General features: G+C 37.8%; 1 protein-coding gene across 1 annotated transcript in view; it reads right to left on the bottom strand.

The window, feature by feature from the left end:
• Positions 1-21757, bottom strand: part of LOC107677884 (chloride channel protein 2-like) — a 53499-nt gene continuing 31742 nt past the window's right edge. Inside the window, exons 4-24 of the mRNA XM_016472954.1 lie at positions 20514-20642; positions 20273-20406; positions 20085-20162; positions 18889-18912; positions 18406-18484; positions 18148-18273; positions 17980-18064; positions 17512-17613; positions 17192-17276; positions 16848-17006; positions 15295-15364; positions 14800-14910; positions 14423-14475; positions 11610-12011; positions 8418-8526; positions 8250-8296; positions 6557-6622; positions 5845-5883; positions 4777-4881; positions 3579-3665; positions 1-3504 (exon numbers count right to left, since the gene is read on the bottom strand). Coding sequence (XP_016328440.1) covers positions 3049-3504; positions 3579-3665; positions 4777-4881; positions 5845-5883; positions 6557-6622; positions 8250-8296; positions 8418-8526; positions 11610-12011; positions 14423-14475; positions 14800-14910; positions 15295-15364; positions 16848-17006; positions 17192-17276; positions 17512-17613; positions 17980-18064; positions 18148-18273; positions 18406-18484; positions 18889-18912; positions 20085-20162; positions 20273-20406; positions 20514-20642 — 2546 coding nt within the window. The 3' untranslated portion in view covers positions 1-3048. The remainder of the gene's footprint in view (positions 3505-3578; positions 3666-4776; positions 4882-5844; positions 5884-6556; positions 6623-8249; positions 8297-8417; positions 8527-11609; positions 12012-14422; positions 14476-14799; positions 14911-15294; positions 15365-16847; positions 17007-17191; positions 17277-17511; positions 17614-17979; positions 18065-18147; positions 18274-18405; positions 18485-18888; positions 18913-20084; positions 20163-20272; positions 20407-20513; positions 20643-21757) is intronic.

Below are 21757 nucleotides of genomic sequence, written 5' to 3'. Positions count from 1 at the left end.
GTGAGTAAAACACAGCCTAATTTTCATTTTTGGGTGAACTAACCCTTTTAAGTTATTCCTGTCCCACATCAGGATTTGCTTTCATAACAAACGTTAATAAAACAGCTGATTAGTGCAGCCAGATGAATTTCGCTCTAGTGGCTCGCAGAACTCATAACAGCCGTTTCTGAGAAAATGAGAAAAGGCTGTGTCAGGAAGTCAGTCTTCACGGTTATGGTTTTGGTCCACTTGCCTTGATTCGTTTAAATCAAACCCGTAGCCTCCCAATTCTGCAGTGCACAAGAAAAAGAAACGTAACTCATTCTCCGTTTAGCTCTGCTTAGGCTGTGTCTGGGGTAGTTGTGCTGTTCTTGACCATACTGCATAGCGTCGTTCAGCCACAGTTTTGATGCAAACAGAACATTACATCATCCTCAGGCTCAAACTTGTGAAAACTCCACCGCCGAGGTCCAGTAAACACGTTGTAAGTTGTGAAAACGAAATCTGAAGGCATTTAAAAATATTAACTGCAAACAGACTTGTCCGTTTGTTCCAGTACATGTCCTATTCATGATGTGCATTATTGCAAACAGTTTCAAAATTATATGCACTGTAGCAATAGGGCCAGTGTTCAGTAAAATAACCCTATTTGGCAAGCAGTAATTCTCATACGACGTTATTGCACAGTTGACAGCTCAAAATCAAATGTTAAAAGCTTTGCGCATGTGTAAAACAATTCAGATTGCAGGTACACAGAATCCATCATTGTAATGAATTACATTTTAATACTTTGATGATTGCTGGATGAGATCTGCACAGTGACCACAAACTCCCTGCAATGGTATTTATACAAAGGCTGGTTCTTGCGGTTCTACCACAGTCGAAAACTTCACTCAATCTAAACTGTCATCATAGTCTGTGACGTGTTGTGAGCATGTGCGAAAAATATTGTGCTCTGGATTTCTGAACAAATCTGGCCTTGAATTAAAAAGCAAAAGGCCATGCAAGTAAACCCGATGAGGTAACATGAAACAGGCCTATGCAGTCTTTTTAAATGGCTGTATTTAAGCTGGCTGGAAAGCAATATGATGCGTATTGTTTATGCGAGTGTGTGAGCATGCAAATGATTGCATCGGGGTTCATGCATATAATTAAGAATTTAAGAGGCTCCGTTTCTCCACGTGGAGTCTCAGAGTATTTTGAGCTTCTAAGGAAGATGCTTTAATATATTTTAAATGGCCAGGCAGCTATGCTACCCACTGGTCCTGATACAGATCTGCGCATGCTTAACGTGCCTACATAATGTGGGATATCATTACTCGTAATTACAGGCAACACCATCCAAATGGTGTGCTCAACGACGATTTGTTAAAGCATTTTTCACATTTAATTTTTCCCCCCATGCTGTCAGTATGGAAAACGCTTGTGTATTGCTGTGTTTTGTTTGAATGATAATTACAATGTGCTTCAAAACTACCCTGGTTGGAAACTCCTCTTTATGAGTCACTGTTGGTTTTGGAGGGGAGAGTGGGGTAAGATGTGCCACCCCTGTAATCTAGCAAACTGGATGATTTTTGTCAAATGACCATGTTTTAAAAAAATGGCCATTGTATTCAGCTGCCTGTGATTCACATAAGCAATTTTTTTTGTGTTAAAAAAAATGCATGTCAATGTAAATTTTCTGCATGGCAGGTAAAATGAGTTTGATGTCAAAACAAATGTATCCATGCCAAAGATGCTATGTATTATCAAATCAAATCACATCACATCATGAATAAATAAATACATTTAGCAATGAATTAGAAATGAATATTTTGTTTTCCCCAAAATTTTTGCTTTTGGGTAAAGTGTGTCAGGTGCTTCAGGGTAAAATGTGACAGTGGCACATAGTGAGGATGAGTTTTGCCTCCAAATGCAGGAAAAAAACAAATACTCGTATCATATCATATCATAAAATGCAAATGCACTGGATTTTTCTAGTTGGCTTATGAAAATGTGAATATTGTGCATCAAAATAAGACTTTGAAATAAGATTCATGTTCATTAAATGTTCATATTTTACCTGAAATAAATAGTTAAAATATTCCCTAATGGCTCAACATTCATAACACATATTTCCCCTAATGTGGGGTAAGTCGTGTCACTCGACCATTTTTCTTAAAAAGTCATATTTCTGTGCCCCTATGTATTCTGAAATATAATCAGGCATATTCATTTCCCTGATTGCTTATTTCTTCTTATCTAGTTGACGACCTAAGTAAAAAGCGGCACAGTTTACCCCACTCTCCCATTCATTCTCCTGCCTTTCCATGACTCATGTTCATGTATCCTTCCTGTTTTTCGCTCATTTTGCATCATGTTTTTGTTCTCTCCATGTCTTCTGTGTCCTCTTTTGCCCACCCGTTCCCCTTCTTTCCCCCCGCTCTTTCTCTCCATGTTTCCTTGCAGTGTGGGCTATTAAGGGCTATATTTAGAGCAAAATTGTAGTTTGGCTCTCAGAGACCATTTTATTTGGATTTAAAGTGTCGGCACCAGATGGGTGCGTTGGCTAGGAGTCACTCTCGCACACACACTCAGCTTTTCTTATGCACACTCTATCGCTTGCACGAGGACGAAGAAACACACACACGCGCGCCATGAAGCCACAAATCAACGAACAAACACGTTTATGATGAAAACCCGCCGTGACATCATCGAAAATAAACTTCTTAAAATGAATTTCATCAACATAAATCAACACAGAAATGCGCTATGAAGCCACAAATCAACAGACACCGAAATTTATGACAAATACACAAGTACAAACAGACGATCGCTCATGAGCCATCGTCAAACACGTCAAGCCACGCGGCACTCATACTGCAGTGCGTATCTATGACATCCCACACATACAAACACACACGGCGTGTTTCATGTAAAGGCAGGACCAGCGATTAGGGATGATTTGATTAGTGCGGAGCAGAGAGTGTGCTTCACTGCTTAAAGACTTCCTCCAGTTTCTCCTCAACCTGACTTCACAATCCCGCTTATGGTGTAAATGGAGTGTGTGTTACCGACCGCAAGCAGCTGTCATTCCTGCTGACCCTCTGGTGGCGAGGGGATTCCCTCGCTCACCGCTTCCTTGATCGGAGCTGGGCAATGCTCGCCGACGACCTCTGAGCCTCCGTCCTCCAGAGGGTGGGTACAGTCACAGGGGAGCTGCGTTAGGTGCTCCTCTTGGGGAGTGGCCTCGGCGTAGGCCAGCTCTGATTGGTCGTCTGTGTGTAATGGGCTGTTCTGACTGGACAGCTCTGTGCACTCGGTCTCGTTCACGAAGCTGCCCTCGGACGGCTGCTCCGTTTGGTCATCCAGGTCGGGGAGGTTAGGTTCCCGTGGCAACAACAGGCTCCTGTTATGACTCCAGAGCTTGTGGAGCTCAGTGACCTCTGAGACGCTGCTGTTGTTGCCGCTGTCACGGAAGCTGGCCAGCGGGGGACGGACTTTCACTCCGGTCACAGTTACAGAGCCCTCGATGGCCTTACGCAACTATAAACAGACATTTTTTTTAAATGTGTTTTTCTGCTATAAAGAAGAGCTAGTAAAAGAATACAATCACACACCTCCTTTAGAGAGACCACTCCTACTAGACGTCCGGTGCTGGTGACATAGGCATGATCCAGACCAAGTAGTGAGAAAATGGTGTGTGTCTGAACAAAAGGAACAGTGATAAGGACTGACATTCATGTTTCATTAAAGATGATAATAAAACTGGCCTGTCACACTTTAGTTTGGGGACCATTTCTCACTATTAACTAACTATTAACTACAACATTTGCCTTAATAACCTTATAAATTGCTTCTTAGTAATAGTTAGTAAGGTAGTTGTTAAGTTTAGGTATGGGGTAGGGTAAGGAATCTAAAATATGGTCATGCAGAATAAGGCATTAATATGTGCTTTACAAGTACTAATAAACAGCCAATATGCTGGTAATATGCATGCTAATCAGAAACTAGTTAATAGTGAGAATTGGTCCCTAACCTGTGTTACCTTTTCCATATGACTTTATATAGCTTACAATACAGTCTGTTCCTAACAAAAATCTGCCATGCGGCTTCAGAAAATATCGTACAAATGATTTGCACTACTTTTATGATCTTTCTTTTGTCATTTTATATGGCCGAATAATAGATTGCTGTAGGGATGACATATTTTTGTAGGCCTAAACCCAGAAACAAGCATTTTTGCACTTCCGTTTCCTTTACTTCATTTTCCCCAAGACAAGTCAATGTTTTTTGAATGCTCAGGATATTTTTCACACTTTATTCTATGACATACTGTAAAATACATCAGTAATACTTAATGGGACTACAGAGATTGTCTACTCACTAGTCTTGTTTTACAGCCTCATTGTATTAAATAATCACACTCTTGCAACCCACTGACAACTTAAACTTTCAGGGAATTAAAAAAATAAATAAATACTGAAAGAGTTGTCAGAAGCTTAATGGTTAGTGACATTGAAGTCATGTGACTGTGGCGTATTTTGTTTACAGCCTACATTTAGCTTTTAATTTCTGGGGATTGTATTTAGGCTTCAAAATTCATAAAACTTGTGTTAATTTGTGAAGATTAACTTGAACAAAATGTGTAAGAATCATAAAGGTTTGTTGGCCACAGAGCTTATTTTCTGCAATAACCCAAAAGCCAATGGAAAAATCCTATTGGGTTTTTGTCAAGGGAACTAGGGTGAAGTAAACATACAAAAATACGTCATCACTGCAGCGCTCTGTGCTTGGCAGATACAGCAAATCTTTTACCTTATGCAAAGATGTCCGTTCCACCAGTTGAAAGGGTGCAGGGTCTATTTTACAGTTGTTGAAATTAACAGCCTCATCCAACTGTTGCTCCTCCCACTCTGCCATCTGAAAAATACATTTTTTTAAAAAAGGTAAAACTATTAAAAGTTCCAAAAACAAATTTAATGTAAACTGACAGGGGCAATTAATAGGTTTTATACTATTTATGCAAGATCATAAGACAATCCTGTCCATAAGCAGTCCATTAAATATTAAAGAGATAATTCAAGCAAAAATGCTAAGTCATCATTTGCTCACCCCAATGTCATTTCAACCCTGTATGACTTTCTTCCTTTAGTCTAACACAAAAGAAGATATTTACTGCAGAATACTATGCTCTTTTTCATACAGTGACAGTGAGTATTGACTATGCCTGTCAAGTGTGATTTTCAAGGTCAAATTTTCAGTGAATAATGTCTTAAATTTCAGTCTGTTCCTCATAAAAGCTATCATTTATATGGAGGAGAACAGTGTGAGGCTGTGAGCATTCTTCATGACTTCTCCTTTTGGGTTCATCAGAAGAAAGTCAGTCAGACTTTCAGGAATGAAAGGAGTAAATCATGATAGCATTTTGATTTTTGAATGAACCACCCCTTTAAGAAGCTACAGAACTAGCTCTGTAACTGAGTGTCCTAAACAGGCGCCTAAACTTAGGTTAAGTGACAAGTGAAAAAGATAAGCAACAAAACATTTTGGTGGTCTAGCAAAGAACATCTTGAGCTTCAGTGGAAGCAAGAACTTCGGACCTTATGTACAAAGAGTCATATGATCAATGTCACGCATTTACTTATCTGATTAGACACCTAGAAATGGAACAGGATCTTTTGAAGGTTTCAGAATTCTGAAATTGTTCTTTTCCGAGTTTAAATAAGATTCTGAATCCCAGAATCAGACTTTCAAACTCCTCTTTATATTCTAGAACACACTTTATTTACAATGATATGGAAAATACCTCAGAATGTGTGACTCACTACAAGAATCACGATACAAATATAACATAATTAAGGGTAAGTATAGTATTTAATATACCTCTGCTGTTGACATGTCATCTTCAACATCAGGTGTATCCTAAAAAACATCAAGCCACACAATTAGACACAGAAATGCGCAAATGTCCCTTTCATACGTTCTTGTCCTCACAAACGGTCATGCAATTCACTCAGTTCACAAGACAAGCTACACATACTAATGTAATCTACCGAAGCGGCTCAAGCTTTACTAAGCATTAGCAAGCTTAAGCAATACATTAAACGCAGCCCAGGGGAGGGTGAGGTAGATTGGATGCCATTACCAAGGCAATAAAGAACTAAGACAGGGAATAGCTTTTCAAAAGGTTTTTAATTTGATTGGAGAGTTTAAGGCTCCAGTTCAAAATTGGACTTGAATCAACTTTGCAAAGCTTTGTTCAAAAGAAACGGGTCCAACTGCAACATCCCCTGACGTCTGCCTGTAGGTTTACAAACATTTGGGGCCTGTTCGGAATCTTGACAACTGCACAACCAAACCATGCGTCACACAAACGCACTCATCCCATGAGAGATAAATATACACTTCATAACATGGCATGATTCATCTCATGAGTCAGCGTGTTCCCTGTTCCCTAGAGGGGAAGTATCAATACAGCACACAGGCAGAACGCAATAAGGCCTCTTGAGTAAAGGCCCTATTGGCTGTGCCACTGCCACCCCCGATGATGCGTGTTGTGGGCGAGCGGAACGAGTCCCTGCGGCTGCGTTCTTACCGCCATGGGTATCTTCACACGCTTGGGCCTCCTGCTCCTCTTAGGAGCCTTGGGGCCAGCATTGCTCTTTCAGACAGAACAGATAGAAAAGGGAGGAGCATAAAGCGTTAATGTAACTCTAACGCAACGCTCCCTCAACAGCTGCACCTTCAGCATTGACTATTATCAAGGGACACTGTTAGAGTCATCGGTCCTCCGAAGAGAAAGGCAGAAAGGGGTGTGTAACAAATAAATACAGCAGCCGAAATCCTATGTTAATGACAGAACGCTCACTTTACGCTGGTCAACAGATATCGCTTGATAAGAGAAGTCCTGTGGGAGTCTACTTGAACATGAGGTGAAACTCCAAAGAAACAGACTAAGGCTTTGTTCACACGGCACTTAAATCCTATTTGTTTTTCAAGTCTGGGGCTGGGTTCATAAAACATTCTATAAGTACTAAATTCTGCTGAACTGCTGTTTTCTCTAAGAATATTTTATATTCCCAAAAACATTTCCTAAGAATCTGTTTTAGATTATTTTAAAGACAAAACTTAAGAAGAATCTGAATTCCGGAAAAGAATATTTAGAAAAAATTTACCTTTTAAAGTTAGGTAGAATTAAAAAAATCTATTTAAAATGTATGACACATTATGAAAAACATGACTCTGAGTGCTAAGTCTTCGGCAAGAACTGCCATTTAATCATATAACACATGAAAAAATAAGATATTTGAGAACCTCTTTAGAATTAAAAAAAAAAATGCATTCAGGAATATTCTTACAAACTTCTCAGAATTTATCTTTTTTTATTTCTTAAGTTCTTTCTTAAGAAGGTTGTGGTAAATCCGCCAGCATTCAATAGTAAACTACACATGTGAGTGTACACATGTGAGTGAATTCAGATATTCTGCAGCATAAATGCTGAATAAAAATACATGAAATATGATTTGACCGATCAGGCTGGAATCAAACATTGATTTTTTATCCACATATTTATGTGCTTTGAATCACATTTGTGACCCTGGACCACAAAACCAGTCATAAGGGTAAATTTTTCGAAATTGAGATTTATACATCATCTGAAAGATGAATAAATAAGCTTTCCATTGATGTATGGTTTGTTATGATAGGACAATATTTGGCGGAGATACAACTATTTGAAAATCTGGAATCTGAGGGTGCAAAAAAATCTAAATATAGACAAAATCGCCTTTAAAATTGTCCAAATGAAGTTCTTAGCAATGCATATTACTAAACAAAAATTAAGTTTTAATATATTTACAGTAGGAAACTTACAAAATATTTTCATGGAACATGATCTTTACTTAATATCCTAATGATTTTTGGCATAAAATAAAAATCAATAATTTTGACCCATACAATGTATTTTTGGCTATGGCTACAAATATACCCCAGCGACTTAAGACTGGTTTTGTGGTCCAGGGTCACATTTGTCAAAAATGTTTAAACAGGAGACAACTAAACAGAAGTGAGCTGAATACACCAAAAGATACTGCCTGTCTGAACAAAGCCTAAGACGAGCACTGAAACATTAAAAAGTTACAAACAAGATGTTTAGGCTAATTGTGAGGCTGGTCTGGCAGATGGTTCCTCTTGTGTCTCTCGTCCCATATTCAGTCTCTGGGCACCTGTAAAATCTACAGCTACATAAGTGCCACGTATCACCCACAATCCCTAGAGAGCCATCGTACCTCTACTAGCTCCTTCACAGGTTCCCCAGAAGATAGGTTAGGAGAGCCTGCAGAAGAGGATTGATTAGATTAGCACAAGATGGGTGCATACCAGGGGGTCGCAGACAGTTCGCAACACAACATACATGAGTAGGAGTTCACATGTGTGAGTAAGTGTTATATACACACTGTTTAATGACTCTGTGTTGCTGATTGCAGACACTGTCTTCAGAGCAGACTTGAGGGGGATCTGGGAGTTAGTCAGTGTGGGGCTGTAGGAGGACTCTTCAGTGGAGATCTGGAGAAAAACAGTCTGTCAGATCCACTTATAAGTAAGTTTGATTACTAACACAGGCTTCATGTACTCCCATCTGTATTACTGAACTAAGAGATGACAGCCTGCCGGGACGGAATTCTTTGGGATGAAACAGAAACATGAAAAAAAAAACACCTGCAAACTGTGACGCAGCGATCTGACAATCCTTTATACTTCTTGAGGAATACAGACAAATGGGAAACACAGACTCCAAAAATTATGTCAGACTAACATTGAACATAATTAAAGAAATATAGTATAGGGACCAATTCTCACTATTTACTAGTTGCTTATTAGCAAGCACACTCTAAACCCGGATAAGTTGAGTTTACTTAAAAATTTTGAGGAAGCTGGTTGCCCTAAAAAATTTAAGTAATGTTTACTTGATAAACTTGAGTGAAATTTACTTAAGCCATTTAAGTTTTGTTAACTTAATTGAATCTGTGATCTGAGGAACATTACTACTCAGAATTACTGACTCCCAGAGTGCATTGCGGCATGAATAAATTATGCAATTGCTTTGTTTTACAGTAGTTGTTTTTATTTTCCAATTTTATTTGCTGTATTGTGTCAGTAGTAGCACAACAAAAAGAGCAAATACAATGTCTATTGTTACAATTAATAAAAATAAATGAAATTGAATTGTTACCATTGTTGTGATTCGTGTGCTGAATGTTGAAGTCTGTGTGTGACTTGAGCATATTACCACAAATATGAAAGGATTATATCAACCAAATAAAAAGCTTCTCAAGGTATTCATGAAAATCAATGAAATTGTAAAAGTTCATTAATAATCACAAAACAATACACTAATGATTTAATTTGAAGACAGATCACTTTAAAAAAAAAAAACTATTTATTACTTTTCTTCCCTTGAAGTCAAATAACTCCAATTTCATGTTGCATTGCTGCATTAACTGGAAAAAAAATATAATAATACAAACGAAGTTCCAAGTGCCCAACCAAAGAGAACGCTAATCACTGTAATGGAGAGTTAAAAAAAAAATGTAAAAAAATATTTTAGGAAAATCAACATCAATTTATGAAGCTAGCTTATGTGATGTTCTCTCAAATATTTCATCTGTATTGAAAATTCAACATTCATGATGACTTTGGGAAACGAGTGAATGCAACTAGTGACAGATAACTGCAGACATGGAGGAAATGAGTGAAAAGTCTATTAAGACTCGTTTTCTTTTCTTCTTCTTCTGTTGTTATGTTGTACATTAGCAACATATTAGTGCACTGCTGCCTCTCACTGCTTTATTAATGTCATTGGTTCCTTTGTGGCTATTTGAATATTTTAAGTGTCACTCAAAACAGTAAGTACATTGTTTTATTTGCCTTGAAAGTAGCTGTAACTTAATAAAACCTAGTAAGTATAACAACTAAGTAAAGATAACTAAATATATCTAAGTAAGGTAAACTATTGGATTTTACAGTGCATATTAATAGCATATTGGCTGTTTATTAGTACTTATAAAGCACATATTAATGTCTTATTCGGCATGACCATATTCTACATCCTTAATCTTACCAAATCCCTAAAATTAACAACTACCTTACTAACTATCAATAAGCAGTAATAATTAGAAGTTTATTGAGGCAAAAGTCGTAGTTAATAGTTAGTTAATAGTGAGAACAGGACCTTAAAATAAAGTGTGACCAAAATTATTTATTACTTTCTCTGTGTTGTTCCAAGCCCATTCCAAGCCCAACATGGAAGAAGAAATGTTTATGCAGTTCGTCTTGTACTACGAAAGCTCATAATGACCAATGAACACTATAAAAGAACCATAAAAGGAGTCCATGTGCCTCATTTGCTATATTTCAAGTCTTCAGAAGCCATACTACACAGACTGAAATTTAGGTCTTTAATTATGGAAAATGTGCCTCTTCGCTGCAGCTCTCAAATCTCATGCTTCATCTTGCATGTTCAGTTGCTTTCAGAGGTGCAGGATATATCAGTGCCACACTGGTTTGATATTTTTGGATTTACTGCATTGTTGGATATTTAATTGTTCATACTCACTTTGCTTATTTTAACATTTAAATGACCTATGCCGTCCATTAACACTCACTTAATCTTTAAAAATACTAATAATTTAATAACACTTTTTCGAGTAATCTTTAGCAAATACAGTATCTAAATGAATATCCATTTTTCATGTACTATTATACTGTATTATTTTTAGAATGCTGTGATGCCTAAATTCACTTGTAGCATTTAATATGATTGAATTTAGCTTTTAGTGTTTCATTTTAACTTGATTTAGACAAATATAGCACAATGTAGAAACTACAGATAAGAATTTATCAGCTACCGTCCATAACATGAAAATAATTATCGGCTTATCATTAGTGGCCATAAATAATGCTAATATTAATGCATCCCTGATGGCTTTTTGGCATCTAAAACCGTGTGCAATCTGAAAGTGCATGTGAGATTTCAGTTTCACAGAAAAATAGCATTCAGGCTTAGAACAACATGCGAGAACAATTTTAATTTGTGGTGGAACTATTCCTTTAACCTACCGTAGATTTTCACAAGTCTACACTACCGTTCAAAAGTCTGGGGTCACTGCGTCCTTGCTGAATAAAAATATTAAATAACTAAATAAACGTTTAACACTTTAGGGTAACATTTTAGTATAGGGACCAATTCTCACTATTAACTAGTTACTTATTAGCATGTCTATTATTAACATATTGGCTGTTTATTAGTATATTAATAAACAGCTAATATGTTAATAATAGACATATATTTACTTATAAAGCACATATTCTGCATGACTATATTCTGCATCCTTTAATCCTACCCAATACCTAAACTTAACAACTACCTTAGTAATTAGGAGTTTATTGAGGCAGAAGTCATAGTTGATAGTTAGTTAAGAGTGAGAATTGGACCTCAAAATAAAGTGTGACTAAAAAAAGTATTGACCCCAAACTTTTGAATGGTAGTCCATGTCCGATTCATCTCTATAATGACCATATAAAATTATATGGGGAAAAAATGCCTTTCATTCCTGTATTGTAATTAACACTAGCATCTTCTCTCATACCAGGAAACGTACGCCATGACCAGTCCTGGAGGGAGAGTCTTGGGGGAAGGTGGGCACATGGGTGCCATTGTCCTGAGCACGTTCTCTCAAGTACTCCAGCCTGCGAGCTCGGCTGAGCTGCTGCGAGAGCAGGGACTGAAGCTGGGAGCGCTCTGTAGAGCCCAGCAGGATCATGGACTCTGGAGCCAGGTGGGGACACAGGCAAGGGAGACAGCAGAGAGACCAGAAAGAGAAAGAAAGAGAGAGAAAGAGAGAAGTGAGAGAGACACAGCGGGATAGCTGGAGGAATGGGGGATAGCAAAGGGAAATTGTGGGAGGGTGGGAAAGGAGATGGAGAAGGTAAAGAATGTGTCTGTCACAGGATATGAGGTGGAATTGTGGGATTACATTTCCAACTGTGAGCTTTCATTTAGGAACATCAAGAAAATGTCTGGAAAAGAAACTGTACTAAAATCAGCAAAACATCAAAAAGTATTTACAGCCTCATTTTTACATACTTGTATTTTTCTTTTTAGCACGCTCTCCATTTTCAAGCATCATACAAACATCTAAACTAAACTGTTTCTTCATATTCATTCAGAAGCTCATTTACTTCCCAGTAGAGGTCTTCACGGGTCCACTTGGAAAACCCGAGGTCCGAGTCGGGTTCGGTATTAGCGGCCTCGGGTCTCGGGTAATTTAAAATAAATGTGCTTTTTTTTTCAAATGGACCCGATAAGACCCGAATTCTTTTCAACTATCCTGAACGTGTACTTGCACGTTCGCGTTAAGTGAGGAACGCACATAGAAAAGGAGCATACGTTTGTAACCTCGCCAACAGAAATCCATCTTATAGATATGACATCCATCAGGAAAATTCACTCGCTTCATTACGCTGCGTATTCATGCAGGGCTTTTCTTTTTTTGTGTGCAGAAGCCTTTTGCTGGAGATTAGGTTGCAGACAACACTAGCGAAGCCATGAATTATGCTATGATCATGAGTTATGCTTTAGATTAGCTATAAAAAGCTATCGATTAAATTTTTATCAAACTATCACGTTTATTTTTCAAATCCACTGGTCACAACTGAAAGCCGAACTCACAAATAACTTGTATCCATCAGGCAGGCAATAATATAAAGTAATAACCAAATTAAATACATGTTAAATAAATTAAAGTAATGGAGAAGCGGCCAAATCAATCAGCAGGACGCCGGGATTTCCCTGACTGGCTGTATGGCTGCAGGCTGTGCACATGTCAATGCCGTTTACGTTCGGGTCCAGTCGGGTTCGAAAATAAATGCAGTCGGGTCGGGTCGGACTCGGGTCTAATTTCATCGGGTCTGTCTCGGGTCGGGTTTTTCTTTTTGAAAAAATAATGTATGCACGTCGAGTTCGGGCAAGAAGTGATTCGGGTCGGGTACAGATTTTAGGACCCGATTAGACCTCTACTTCCCAGGCATCTACAACTGTACACTTCTCGTTGTCAAGCAATATATTAACTCAGAATCGCTATTAGCATATTTTACTCTTAAAAAAAATCTAAATATAAACCTTGATATAAACAAATGTCAAGGATTTTGAAAAAAGTTAAAACAAATAAAAGCTTTAAAAAAATGAATACAAAATATTTCAGATTCTGCACTAAATCAAACAATTAAAATGATGTGACTCTTTGTACAAACGGTCAGATGTTCTTCTGTAGGTCAGGAGCTCTTTAGATTATTTCAAAATCTTCAGTATCACATGATCATCCAGAAATCAGTCTAATATACTGATTTGGTGCTCAAGTAACATTTTGTATTAAACAGCTGTGCTGCTTAATATTTTTGTGGATACGTTTTTGATGAATAGAAAGTTCAAAAGAACAGCATTAACTTGAAATAGAAATATTTTGGGTCCCACTTTATATTAGGTGGCCTTAACTACTGTTGTACATACATGTTTTTACATTGTACTTATATTTTTTAAAAATACCTATATGTAATTACATCTGTAATTAATTTCAGTAATTACATTTATAATTACACTGTTGACCCATCCCTTACACCTTAACCCGCCCTTAAACCTACCCATACCACCAAACCTGTGCCTAACCTTACCCGTATCCCACCTCAATAGCAGCAAAAGTGTTTTGCAATACAATAGGAACACAATAAGTACATTGTACTTATTTTTTGATGTAAGTACATAGTAGTTAAGGCCACCTAATATAAAGTGTGACCATATTTTGTAACATTATAAATGTCTTTACTGTCACATTTGTTCAGTTTAATGTAGCCTTTCTGGAAAGTAATGAAAATAATGAAAATAATTTTAATATACAGTATAGTTTTAGGTCAGCAAGTTTGCTTTTTATTTTTTTTAAGAAATTGTATGAATGTATGTATTATACAGTATATAACAGACAACCACACACACACACACACACACACACACACACACACACTACTTTGCTCTCTAGATATTGGCATCAGTCATTGAAAACTCATTTTGAACACTGCGCATTTCTTGCCGAAAATGGTTCAGCAATCAAAAGCTGATATTACAGAGTTATTTCAGCCGAATCACTCTTCTATATTGAGCAAAATGGGGAAAAAAGACAGTTTGGGAAGAAAACTGCCTAAAATTTGTCTTACAATTCCTAATATAAGATAGTGATAGTGGTATGAAGGACATATGCAGAACAACTGATTTTTTTTTGCAAAATATACCTTTATTACAGATGTTTTATATGACTCACCTTTGGACTCCACCAAGGCCAGGGTTTTAAGCTGGCCTGTTATGAGAGCTTCCTGCAGGTCCCGGTAAGAGGAGGAGAGAGTGATATATCGCACTGACGGCGGTGGACACGGTGTGAGTGACTGCGCCAGAAAGAGCCGCCGCCCCTGTGGGAATCACCATTTCATCTCGTATCAAATTACAGTAGCAGTCACCCGCCGCAAGCCATCTGATTTCCTATTGTGCTCCTGACAAGCTTTTTGCTCCGCTGCACAATGCAGCGCTACTGCTGAAGCCATCTCCACAGGCAAGATCTAATTTGGCTGTTGGTCTGTGTGGGTTAATGAAAAATGTATGACTCTTGCATACAACACCCTGCAGGTTCAATTACGTGTGTGAATAAGATATAGCCACGACGGGCTGAAACTGATGGCTTTTGAAAGAAAACAAATGGACATCCGTGAGAAGGCATGCACAATCGACGGTCTCACCTACAACTGCATATGCGCCGGGAACTATGGGATATACAGTGTTGTCAGCGTGTATTCCTTCAGGGAAGACGGCGGCCATGCTCTCGCCGACCAGTCGACCGAACGCAGCCCCTGTACGACACACAGAATTCACAACGTAGATTCAATGACATTTTGGGGGTGACAAAAACACCAAATTAGTAACATGTGCTTGACGTATACTTACATGAGGTCACAAACATTGACTCCCGAATAAAGCTGCAGTGATTTCACGAGTTTACACACAGGCTTTAGTGAGTCAGACAGTGATGAGGGATGGAAATGGAGAACATGATTGCGGGAAAAGGAAAACAACCATTAAGAACAAACTAAAGTATGATGGCTGGTATGAACACAAGAGCAAAATAATGTTCAAAAGTGCTCACTCATACAATAGTGAATTGAAATGGAAACCAAAAAAGCATATCCCACAGTGTTGACTTTCAAAAGCAACACACGCACACGATAATCACATACCAATGAGGAAAACCGGCATGAAGGCCCCACAAGGCACAGGCATTGTTGTGGCCACAGCTGACATCCAGAACTGAGGAAAACATTTAGAAGCCACAAGGTCACACACTTGAACAAAGACACCGTTTAATAATTAAGCAATATCACACTCGCAATCGCGATGCTGTAGTGAAAATCAGGACGACTGTGATTTTCCTGCAGCCGAATCAAATCTGTGCTGGTTTTTACTATATAAGCACAATTCAACACATACAATAGCTCAAACCAGAAGTTAATACTGAGTGACTGATATTCAGAGACAATATGACCATGTTTTATTTATTTTTGCAACTAGAATAATTACAAGAGAAGATGTATAATACAATATGTTACATTCACATATTGCTCAGAGTTTTACATTGCTATTAAAGGAATAGTTCACCCACTGAAAATATACACACCCTCAGGCCATCCAAGATGTAGATGAGTTGGTTTCTTCATAAGAACAGATTTGGATAATTTATGCATTACATCACCATCAGTGGATCCTTTGCAGTGAATGGGTGCCGTCAAAATGAGAGTCCAAACAGCTGATAAAAACTTCACCACACCATTCCAGTCCATCAATTAAAGGGGTCATATGATGCGATTTCAACTTTTCCTGTAATGCGTCGTAAAAATTATGTGTTTTTTGAACATTAAAGCATGTCAACATATTCTGTTACACCAAATACACCAAATAACGATCTTCAAAATAGCATCATATGACCCCTTTAACATCTTTTGAAGTTAAAAACCGGTGTTTATAATAAACAAATCCAGCAACATGTTGTTAACTTCAAACCATTGCTTCCGGCTATGGTTCTCTATCTATGATATTATAATATTATGGATACATAATATTTCTTCAGTGAAAAAGTTGTCTTGTCTAAAAACAGGAGATAAATATGCACATATCAAGCACCATTCTAAAGAAATAGGTTGGTGGATTTTGATTTGACAACAGAGGATGGAATTTTTTGCTGGAGGAAGAAATATTATGAAATTTTGACTTTTTGGTATTTTAGCCGGAAACAATGGTTTAAAGTTAAAAACATCTTAATGACGTATTTATTTATTACAACCAAGCAACTTTTCACTTCACAAGACATTAATTGATGGACTGCATTACTTGTGGATTATTGTAATGTTTTTATCATATGTCTTCTGTCTTCATCACTGTAGAGCTGGGGTGGCCAACGTTGGTCCTGGAGAGCCACAGTCCTGGACAGTTCAGCTCCAACTCTAATCAAACACACCTGAACCAGCTAATCAAGGTCTAAGGCTTACTAGAAAGCTACAGGCAGGTGAGTTTTTATCTCCAGGACCGACATTGGCCACCCCTGCTGTAGAGGATTAATTGGTGAGCGAATGATGTAATGCTAAATTTCTCCAAATATGTTCAGATGAAGAAACAAACTCATCTACATCTCGGATGGCCTGAGGGTGAGTAAATTTTCAGCAAATTTTTATTTTTGGGTGAACTATTCCTTTAACAATCATGGTCTTTATATTTGACATAATACGATGAGACGCACCTTCATGACAATGAAGAGGAGGAGTGTGATGAACACACTGACTTGTGGATGCTTCCAGGCCTGAGGTACTTGACTTGAGTATGCAAACTCCTCAGCAACACCTTGCTTGTACCAGGTCTGGTTGTCAAAGAGTGCCACTAGTGACTCATGTTGAGTCAGCTAAATGAGGAGGCAGCGCAGTTTGTTATTTAATGCATAATGACTGATCTGGAACAAATAAATCTATCAGCATGAAGCACACTTGAAAGACTGAAAAAGTCTGGTTGTGTAGAAAGAAGAAAGATACAGAGAAGGAAATCTGAAGAAATTTCGATGAGACACAAAATAAATATGAAACATCAGACCTGGCCTGCCATGAACTGTCCAAACCCTGGAGGAAAGGTGAGTGTAGAGACAAGAAGAGTGACCACTGCCGGATACACTAGTCTTCTATGGGATGCCAAACATGAGAAAGAAAAATGACTTTTACATTAAAAAAAATAAATATTTTACTATATAATATAATATAATATTTATTTAAAAATACAAATAAAAGTTTAATTATTATTAAGTAATATTTTTTGTAACATTCTTAACAATGAAATGAAAATTTATGCTGAGCTAGTACCTAAATAAAATACATTGGACAACGAGAAATACTGTTGAGAAGCAGTAAAAAACTCACTTTTTTAGCAAAAACTTGTTGATGGTTTTCTGTTTTCTCATAGACTCCACTATGATCCTGTTCAGGTAGACATACAACGCCCCACCAAAACCACTGGCAATCCTGAGAAAAAAACAAAAACAAACAAACAAAAAACAACAACAGATAAGAAGAAGCATTCATCTCATAAAACAAGAGGCATAACTACGATCATTGCACATTTCTATTTTACAACTATGAACTAACTAGTTGTATTTAAAGACTAGACGTGTGAACCTGACCTGTCAACCAGAACACAACTCTACATGTTTGAAAGCAGAAGTACAAGCTTTGCAAATAAACTGTTCTACTGAGCTTAGACATTTTTAACACAAATGTTCTTAGACAAGGATGTTGGTTTGCATGAAATCAGTGTTTTGACTACCGTAATTTAAATTATGCAAATCACATTTCTGTTTAGGAGATAGATGGCAAAGGTGAGACACAAACCCGAGCACAGCAAAAGCTGGAAGCTCTTGTAGGTCAAAGGGAAAGTCCAGACGAAAGCGCGTTTTGAAGAGAGCCGTGATTGTCTCTGCAATATGACGAAGAGAGAATGACAGTCAGAAATCTGAATCATCTGACTGTGTTGACTATCATAATGGATTTTTCCCTCACCCTCATCCTGATTCCACACTGCCAGCACCCTGAAGATAAAGGCACTGAAGGTTGCAGCGAAGAATCCTCTCCAGTAGTTCCTCACAGCAAAGAACGTAGATGTGACCTCAATACTAAACAGCACTCCTGCCACAACACAGCAGATCATACGACAAACAACTCAGCTCAAAGCTGGAAGTATACAGGGGAATGTTACTGTTTAAATGTGATATGACGTTATCTCCAGTGGCCAGCTATGATCGCAATGTCTGGACTTACCTCCAATAGGGGCCGCAAAGCAACAGCCCACCCCCACTGCACAGGCGGCTGACAGCATCTCTGTGTTTCTCAGCTCATTCTGTCAGATTAACAAGAAAACCCAAATACATGCAAATCCTGTTTCAAATGACATGTCGCGGTGGCATTTTACAGGCAGCCAAAAGTGGAACAGGGTAATTACACTGACGGATACATGGCAATGACATGCGAAACAAGGTATTGCTATGAACACAATTAAAAAATGGACAAACACTGCTCTTTCATTCACTGTATGCTATCTTTGTGAACGGTTTGCTATGGCCAGGGAGGATGAAGTCCAGTACAACTCTAAATTACAATGGAAAAATGGTAAACTTGAGGAAAAAAAAAGAATCACAAATGGAGATTTAAAAAAAATAATAATATTTTTTTCTTTTCATTATAACACTTTCAATAAATCTGATCACATGGACACACCCAAACATAATAATACCTGCATCTTACCTTGTTTCCCTCAAAGGGCTCTTCCTTCAGCAGTAAATCAAAATAACACACATACATGTGAATATCTGCACTCTGTTCTTTCAAAACCTATCAATACTGTAAGTACTGACACTGTTGTTTACGTTTCAAGTCTGTATCTACAAAAAATAAATAATTTAATTAAAAATATTCTATCTTACCCTGGCCCTAATTGGAGCTCATTCATATCCCACTATCAAAAGTAAGACCCACAGGTATGAGGTGTCAGACAAATAATTATCAGCACGGCCCGTTACCTCAGACCCCACTGCCTGATTAACTGTGCAAACATGCCATTGACATTTGCCTAATTAAAGCGCATTCAATTACAGTGCCACAGTTAAAATGTGCCGGAATGTTTATGGTCTCCGATTTTCTGTCAGATTCACTCTGCTCTAACAACATGTTATTGATCCATTCCCCAGCGTGCTGTGATTTCTCCCGTTACTCTGCGGGCAGAGTCCAGAAGGTTGATATTGAATCACATAAAGGCCGACAAACGGCTCCATTCACTGTGCTTGCAATTCCCTCGAGAACCGACACCTTATGTACTCTGACTAATCACAGACTAACAAAAAACCCCAAGAGAACCCTCAGCTGCTTGTTTGTACGATACACGCAGATGAGACTGGAAGAACAAGGCCATGACGTTCCAGTTGCAGTGACATGTAAAGTTGTGATACAAACACAAGTCATTGGTAACGCTTTATAATATCTCTCATTAATGGGTCATTATTAACAGGCCATTTCATTAAGATGCATTTAACAAATATTACATGATGTTTAATTGATCAATAGTTAAAGTACAGTCAAATATTATTAGCAGATGGTACCCCAGCTATTGTTGTTTTCATTTTATTCCCTTTTCAAGAAGAGTCTGAAAATATCAGGCAGATTCAAACTAAAACTAAATCTGTGTGCACAAAAGAGCAAAATGTTGGAACATGTGCACGTTTGTTTTATAATACAATGAAATTCACACATTTTAGAGTGTGACATCAGTGCCCAAAAGAGTGCAAATTCTTAATGGGGCCACTGACATTTCTGATTATTTGATTGTAAATTATGTTTTGTAAAGCTTAATATGTTGTAATAATGTTTGTATCATAAAGTGTTACCAAAGTATGAGATGTCAGAAAGTTACTGACAAAAGTCACCATTTATAGAAAGTATCTCACCATGTAGATTCCTCCAAACAAGGCCATGAATTTGCTCAACAGAGCAGCGCACAGACTGGCAACATGAACAAATGGTCCCTAGAGGACGCAAGAGGAGATAGAAATAACAGACGTGATCACAGGGCAAAGGCTTAAAGTATTTTAGCATTAGAACGCTTATCTAGGATCAGATATCCCCTCTCATGCACCTCTTTGCCTAGAGGCATGCCACTTCCAAGGGCGCAAGTTAAGCCAATCACTTTGGCGACGAAGGTTTTGAAAGTGAGGTACTCTTTTAGCACCACACCTCGGAGGATGGTCTTCATCTCTGGGATCCCAGAGCCTAGAGGAAGAAAAGACGAAGGGGATTACAAAGAGATCTGAGAACACGTAAAGGCCATTTGGCTTAAATTGATTACGTGAGCATTGATGAGTGTGTGCGTATCTCACCCACTGCCTGTGGCGCCAGTATCTGTGTGAAGCCGGCAGAGAATGTGATGAGTACTACTGGGTAAGTGACCCAGGCCAGGTACTGCATCAACATGTTACTGTGCAGACCACCATACATCCACTTCTGTGCTGCAGACACCGACACACACAATATAATTACATCTCTGTAGAGGAATAAGATGCATACCAATGCGTGTGCTTATGCGCTATTCTATGCCATTTGTAGTATAAATAGTGTGAGTTGTGTGTTCATATTGAAAATTGCAGAAAGAAAAAGTACACTTCATATACCTGGATGTACACTTAATAAACCAAAAAATGTTGGACACTTAATGTTCTCAACATGAACTCAGAAAATTCTAAAATTCATAAACTAGGTGGTAGAGTACGTAGTAAAATTGCATAATGTATAGTCATCTGGTACACAACTATAGACTATACTTGTACATTTACTTGTGCTTTGTTATTTAATTGTTAATGTTTTAAGTTCATTTTCCTGCCCAGTTATTTTAGAATTTATACTGACACCTATTCATGTGGATGAAAAAGAGAGATATATATATATATATATATATATATAATTTTATTTGAAGAAATGCCCATAACTGAATCAAACTATAGACTATACATCAATATTTACTTGTGATTTGTTATTTAGTTGATCATTTTTTCTATTAATTTTCCTGCCCAATTTGACAGCTGTCTAAGAATTTATACTGACACCTATTGGCGTGGATACAAAAGCAAAGATTGTTTTTAAATGAAGAAACGCCCATGACTGAATCAAACTTGTGCTCTTTTATTAGTTTTTCCATTCATTTTCCTACCCAATTCGACAGTTGTCTTGAAGTTATACTGACACCTATTGATTTGGATGAAAAAGCGGAGGTTTTTTAATTGAAGAAATGCCCATTAACTGAATCACACTATAGACTATACAGCTACATTTACTTGTGCACTGTTATTTAGTTGTTAATTGTTTCAATTAATTTTTCTGACTGATTTGACAACTTTATACTGACACCTACTGGCGTGGATAAAAAGGGAAGATTTTTTGAAATTTGAATTGAAGAAATGCCCCTAACTGAATCAAAAGTGCACACTAATAGGATGATCACTGGGATCATTTGAATTAGCTGAATATGATCTCAGTGGTTCTCCTGGTGTTTTCAAAGTCCCTTTAAGGCAAGTCATTTCACTCGGCGGCCATCTTTGAAACTCCTCTTGGGCATGCATATGCAGCT

This window comes from Sinocyclocheilus anshuiensis, unplaced genomic scaffold (assembly GCF_001515605.1).
Source record: "Sinocyclocheilus anshuiensis isolate Anshui unplaced genomic scaffold, SAMN03320099.WGS_v1.1 scaffold1299, whole genome shotgun sequence".
Taxonomy (NCBI): Eukaryota; Metazoa; Chordata; class Actinopteri; order Cypriniformes; family Cyprinidae; genus Sinocyclocheilus; species Sinocyclocheilus anshuiensis.
The sequence above is the reverse complement of the archived record's forward strand: the minus strand, read 5'-3'. Positions and strand labels throughout refer to the sequence as shown.